Genomic DNA, 6035 nt, shown 5'->3' with positions numbered 1-6035 from the left:
TGTGAGGACCGTGAGAAGACTCGGAGAGTAAGGCAGTTGCTGCCAAGCCTGACAACCTGCAGCTGGCCCCACACTATGCACAAAACTGACTCCAAGGTGTCCTTTAACCTCCACATGTATGCTGTGGTGCCTGTGGACACACGTAGTCACACACATGTGTACTCAAAACATTAAATAAATATAATAAAAAAAATTTTTAAGGAGCTAGAAAGATGGCTCAGTGGTCCAAAGTGCTGCTCTTACAGAGGACATGAGTTTCCCAGCAGCTCACAGCTACCTGTAATTCCAACAGGGGATTTGATGCCCTCTTTTGGAACCAGAATACAAACATAGACATTTTCTTTTCTTTTTTAAAGAAAAAAGTGGAACTGGGCATAGTAACATACACCTTTAATCACAGCATCCAGGAAGCAGAGGTTGGTAGATGTCAGTAAATTCAAAGACAACCAAGGTGGCTACACAGTGAGACCCAGGGGGTGGGGAGGGGTGTGCTAGAGAGATGAATGGTAATCAAGAACACATTCCAAGGGCCTATATTTGGTTCCCAGTACCCACATCAGGCAGAGCCCAACCACTTGTAACTCTAGCTTATCCTCTCGGGGTGTGTGTTGGGCCTTAAACTCAACTTCTTCCTGCCTCTACCTCCTGAGTGCTGGGTGTATAGGCATGTGCCACCATACCTCACCTAGATGAAGAGGGTTGGCTCTAATTTCTTCTTGGGTTCTTCTGGACCTTATAAAGCATGAGCATGGCCACTAGCATCCAGGGCTGCATGGCCCTCTTTTTATGACTTAGGCTATAAAGCAAGCAAGAAGAGATGGAAATGGATTTGTGTGTGCTCTCATCGATGTGGTAGCCTGTCTCTGCTTTACACACTGTGACGGCAAGACCCAGAACTAAGTGTTGTACCCAAGAACACAGAGCTCGTAAGAGGCAGATTGAGAACTCAGCCCAAGATTCTCTCTAGCCCCAAAGAGATTTATGCTTCATCTGAGATGCCAGCTGCTGACCACACGCCTTCAAATACACTCCTGTGGGTAGAGAGGAAAGGCCTTTTCAGATCCTTTATCCCCTCATAAGAAATGTTTGTGTGGGGGACCCTGAGGGTCTTGAGGGAGATGCAGTTACTGTTGGCCTGATTACTCTTGCTGATGCTGTGGCTTTCTGGATTAACGTGTTGTGTCTTCCGCCCACAGTCGATGCGAGTGAAGCTGCAGCCAGCGTCCAGTTCCAAGCTCCCTGCGTTCAGTCCTTTGATGCCTCCCGCCGTGATATCTCAGATGCTGCTGCTGGATAACCCACACAAAGTATGTTTGTTCCTAGGCCTTTGGTAGCAGGCACATAGGGCCCTGAATAGGACATTGAGGTTTGTTGTCAAGTCTCAGAGGTTCCAGGTTGAGTTTGGGGTGGAACAGCCCTCATTGGGGCCTGCTTTGCTTTGGGGCTTGTTAGAAGATCTGTAAGGGTTGTCATGGCTGGGAAGCAAGGGACAGACATGTGAACTCATGCCTAGACTCCTCTGGAGGAAGCACCCTGGCTTCCTTTGGGTCTCTGAATTTCCCTTTGGGACTGCAGAAGTGGGCGGGACTTCTAGGATTCATGCCTGACTCCCTTTTGTGTTTGTAGCTTCAAAGAGACTAAGCCAGGGTAGCCAGGCCATCCTGTTACTTGAAGACTTCACTTGAGGGAATTATGTAAATAAACTGAGCGTGTGGTGGTGTACATCTGTAGTCCCAGCACTCTAGAGGCAGAGGCAGGCCTGATCTTTATAGTGAGTTCCAGGCCAGCCAAGGCTATATTTGAGACATAGAGCCTGTCTCAAAAAATAAACTAGAAAAGCTGTAAGCTGTTCCTTGGAAACTCCTAGGTTGGGTGGAGGCTTTTACCGTGGGCTTGAATCTCTAACATCGTAGCCTCTCTTCTGTCCCAGGAACCTATCCGGTTGCGGTATAAGCTGACTTTCAACCAGGGCGGGCAGCCATTCAGCGAAGTAGGAGAAGTGAAAGACTTTCCAGACCTGGCTGTCTTGAGCACCGCCGAACTTCTCAACTGAGACTCTTCAGTCAAGCTTAGGCCAGCGTTCCTCTCACTGTCTGGTCGGGACTCATTGTGACGTAGTGCAGTGTGCCAAGAGTTCTCTCCTGATGTCAGGCCTTGATTGCCAACCTCTGTCTGTAGATCATATGTGTGCATATGCGTGTTATTGGGGTGCTGGGGGAGGAGGGAGAGCTGGGCTTGGGATTTGGGCAGTGTGGGGGATGCTGACAACTTCTGAGATCATCTCTGCTGCACTCATATCTGCTTCTGCATGTTGGTTGACACTTGTCCCTGCCTCGGGTTGGAGTTTTATAAGCCAAAGTTTTTTCCATGTATTGTTATCTTTTCATCCATCCACTCTGTGCCTTGTCAGCCTTTGAAAGTCTTCGTTGCTCCCAGGCTGCTATTCTCAGGGACCTTAGAAAGGGACCTGGTTGGTCTTGTGACAGAGAGTGTCTTCTGGGACACACTTTTCCAAGAATGGCCTTGTCTTCATTTTCATTAGAGAATGCTGCTTGCAGAGGTTCAGTAAAACCTAAATGGAATGCTTATTGCACTGGTTCCAGGCAAGGGGCTGCCATGAGACCAGGAGACCACACTTGGTGGGCCAATCATGTCCTTCACTACAGTGCCTTAGATTCTCCCTTAGATGGACCCTCTGAGGCCTTGCTCAGGCCTTGGGTTCTGTGGGTTGGGCAGCCTGTCTGGGCCCTTACTCAGGACCCACAATGTCGTCATCCTCAATCTTTCTGTTCATAAACATCTCAAAGCTCTTTCATTGTGACCTTATTTTCATTGTTGTATATCACAGCTAGCTGGCCAGTCCCGTGACCCTCACAATCCACGGTGGAGAACTGTGATGTAGGTAGAGAGCCATGTGATTACTAAGTACAGAACATCATTGAATAAATACTGTGTACAAATTTGCCTGGTGTTGAGTCCATAGGGGATGCATTTAGAGGTGACGGGCTGGAAGGGAACCGTCTTCTGTCGACAATTGAGGACATGGTAAAGAGCAGCATTCTGACAAGCTGAGGGAGCTGGAGAAGAGGGTTTGGCATTTGCTTCAAGTGTAACCAGGAGGGGAAACTCAAGCTAATAGTCCACCAATACTTTGAGAGCACCTACAGTGTGCTGGGTTTTTTGGCATGCATGCCTCAACTCGTTCTGCTTGGCTGGATCTGTAGGAGAAGGAACTCTGAGTTTTCCTGAAATGGCTGGTGAGGGCTGTAAAGTCCAGCCAATCTTACTAGATTCTGCCTCTCTCAATCATGACTACTAAAATGTGTTCATCTAGTTGGAAATCCACCAACAATAATTTTCTTTGGGTGTATATTAATAGCACAAAACATTGGATCATACAGTAGATTTTAGGATGGCTTCTGGCTGCTGTTGTTTTTGTTGTTGTTTTTAAGATTTATTTATTTATTATGTATACAGTGTTCTGTCTGCATGTATGCATGCAGGCCAGAAGAAAGCACGAGATGTCATTACAGATGGTTGTGAGCCACCATGTGGTTGCTGGGAATTGAACTCAGGACCTCTGAAGGAGCAGCCAGTGTTCTTAACCATTGAGGCATCTCTCCAGCCCCTGTTGTTTTGTTTTTGAGACAGAGTCTCACTGTGTATCCTGGACTGGCCTGGAATTCACCATGTAGACCAGGCTGGCCTCACACTCACGGTGATCCATCTGCATCTGTCTCCTGTGTGCTGGGCTTAAAGGCGTGTGCCATGATAACTGACTGACTTTCTTAAAAATGGGTCTCATGTAGCCCAAGCCGGACTCAAACTTGCTGTATAAGCTGAGAGTGACATTAAACTTCTGATCCTTCTGCCTTCAATTCCTGGGTGCTCAGATTATAGGTGTGTGCATCACTGCATCCAGTTTTAAGTCCTGACAAGATGAAACTCAGGGCCTTGTGCTGAGCTAGATCTCTCAGCCTTGTTTTTGTTTTTGTTTTGTTATATTTTGAGTCTCATGCTATAGTCCAGCCTGACCTGGAACTCAAATACATGTTCGAGGAAACATGATAGCCAAAACAGAGTCTACACATATGTGTGGAAGCAGCCTGGAAACAGGCCAGCACGAGAAGCCTCCCACGGTTTTCTTTCCCTTTAAGTCCCCTAGGGGCATGCTTCTCAGGACCATGTTCCCAGATCTGCTTCAGTGTCTCAGCTGCCTCTGCATTGTCAGTCACAGGAAGAAAGGGGAAATGCCAGGATTCTAAGGCTTCCTGGAAATTTCACATGACAGCTGCCTTCACATCTTGTCCCATTTTGGTATTTGGCCACACCTAGCTGCAAAGCACACTGGAAAAATATGAATTTTGTATGCAGTGGAGCACAACATAAAATTGGGGTCTAGTTACCAAGGAAGGAAAGATTGGGTAGTGTGGTAGGAAGTTAGCAAGCAGTCTTCCCTCTGTTGTGGGAGAACACTGCTTCCAAACTATTGCTAAATGAAAAATGCAGGGCCGGGAGGTGGTGGTGCATGCCTTTAAGCCCAGCACTTAGGAGGCAGAGGCAGATGGATCTCTGTGAGTTTGAGACAGCCAAGGCTACACAGAGAAACCTTGTCTTGAAAAAACAAAAAAACAGAAAACTCAGGTTATTTTTCTTTGTAGTGTTGGCCGTCAAATGTATGGGGCTGGGGATGGGAAGATGGCTCAGTAGTTAGGAGCACTGGCTGCTCTTCCAGAGGTTCTGAGTTCAACTTCCAGCAACCACATCACAACCATCTATAATGGGATCTAATGCCCTCTTCTGGCCTACAGGCATACATGCAGACAGAATACCCATAGCTAAAAAATATACATAAATTAAAAAAAAAAAGAGAAACAACACACACACAAAAAAAAACTTGGAGAGGCAACAGTTTACTTATTCTGCTTACACTTCCATGGCACTCTTCATTATCCATGGAAATTAGGACAGGAAATTGGAGGTAGGAGCTGATGAGAGACCACTTACTGGCTTGCTCAACTTGCTTTCTTAGAGAAGCCAGGACCACCACCCCAGGGATTACACCACCCATCGTGGGCTGGGTCCTCCCTGTCAATCACCAGTTTAGAAAATGCCCTACATATTTTCATATACCTGATCTTATAGAGGCATTTTCTTAACAGCCGTTCCTACCTCTCAGGTGATTAGCTATGTCAAGTTGTTATAAAACTGAGCTACATTCCTATCCCCTGGCTTAGCTTTACACAAAACAATTCTCTCAGATATTTATATATACATATAACTGGCCGTGGTTGGGTCTTGAAATTCCAGGTAGGTTTCTTTTCAAGTTTATCTCCATTTACTGAAATTTCTAAATTATTCTAAATTAAATAAAGCCGTATTTCTTATGTTCAGTGTCACTGTTTTGACAGGTATTCAATATGATTCAAAATTAAAATATGAAAGGTGACAATTCTGGGCTGTGGGGTGACTTACTAAAGTGTTTGCTATTCAAGAGTGAGGCCCTGAGTTCAATTCCTAGGACCTATTTATAAAAAAGCTGGGTGTGGTGGCAAGCACTGGCAGAGAGACAATCCCTGGCACTTGATGGCCAGTCAGCCTAATGTAATCCCCTGTGAGAGATCCTGTCTGGAAAAGCAAGGTGGCTGGCATCTGAGGAATGCCACAGGAAGTTTGTCCCTGGCCTCACAGGCCCGGGCACACATGTGCACACCCACACACAGGGTAGAGGTTCCCTCATTGGCTTTTCAGAGACACTAGGAATACTTAAGCAGATTGATTTGACACTAGGAAGCTGGCAGAAAGTACTGTTACAGTTTCTGTCACTGAGAGCAAAGGATGGCCCATTCTTTTCCTTCACCCGAGTTGTAAATCAGGCATGTCATGCTGAAAGAGCGTCCAGTTGCTTTCTTTCCCCTCTCCCGACAGCTGCCCCCACTCCCCTGCACACCATCTTGTTTGTAGGCCCTGCATGAGAATTACATTTAGTTCTTTCTCACATGCACGTCTTGAGCAAACCACTTTATCTAGGTTGG

At 46.4% G+C, this 6035-nt stretch overlaps 1 protein-coding gene across 1 annotated transcript; it reads left to right on the top strand.

Moving 5' to 3' along the window:
• Nucleotides 1–1195: 1195 nt before the first annotated feature.
• On the top strand, nt 1196–2963 carry Gga2 (golgi associated, gamma adaptin ear containing, ARF binding protein 2). Its single transcript, XM_036197311.1, has 2 exons — nt 1196–1307; nt 1931–2963. The coding sequence occupies exons 1-2, from the start codon at nt 1200–1202 to the stop codon at nt 2051–2053; spliced, it is 231 nt and encodes a 76-aa protein (XP_036053204.1). The 5' UTR covers nt 1196–1199; the 3' UTR covers nt 2054–2963.
• Nucleotides 2964–6035: the final 3072 nt, after the last annotated feature.

Source organism: Onychomys torridus, chromosome 1 (assembly GCF_903995425.1).
Source record: "Onychomys torridus chromosome 1, mOncTor1.1, whole genome shotgun sequence".
In the NCBI taxonomy this organism is placed as follows: domain Eukaryota; kingdom Metazoa; phylum Chordata; class Mammalia; order Rodentia; family Cricetidae; genus Onychomys; species Onychomys torridus.
Note: the sequence above shows the minus strand (reverse complement) of the source record. Positions and strands in the feature narration are given on the sequence as shown.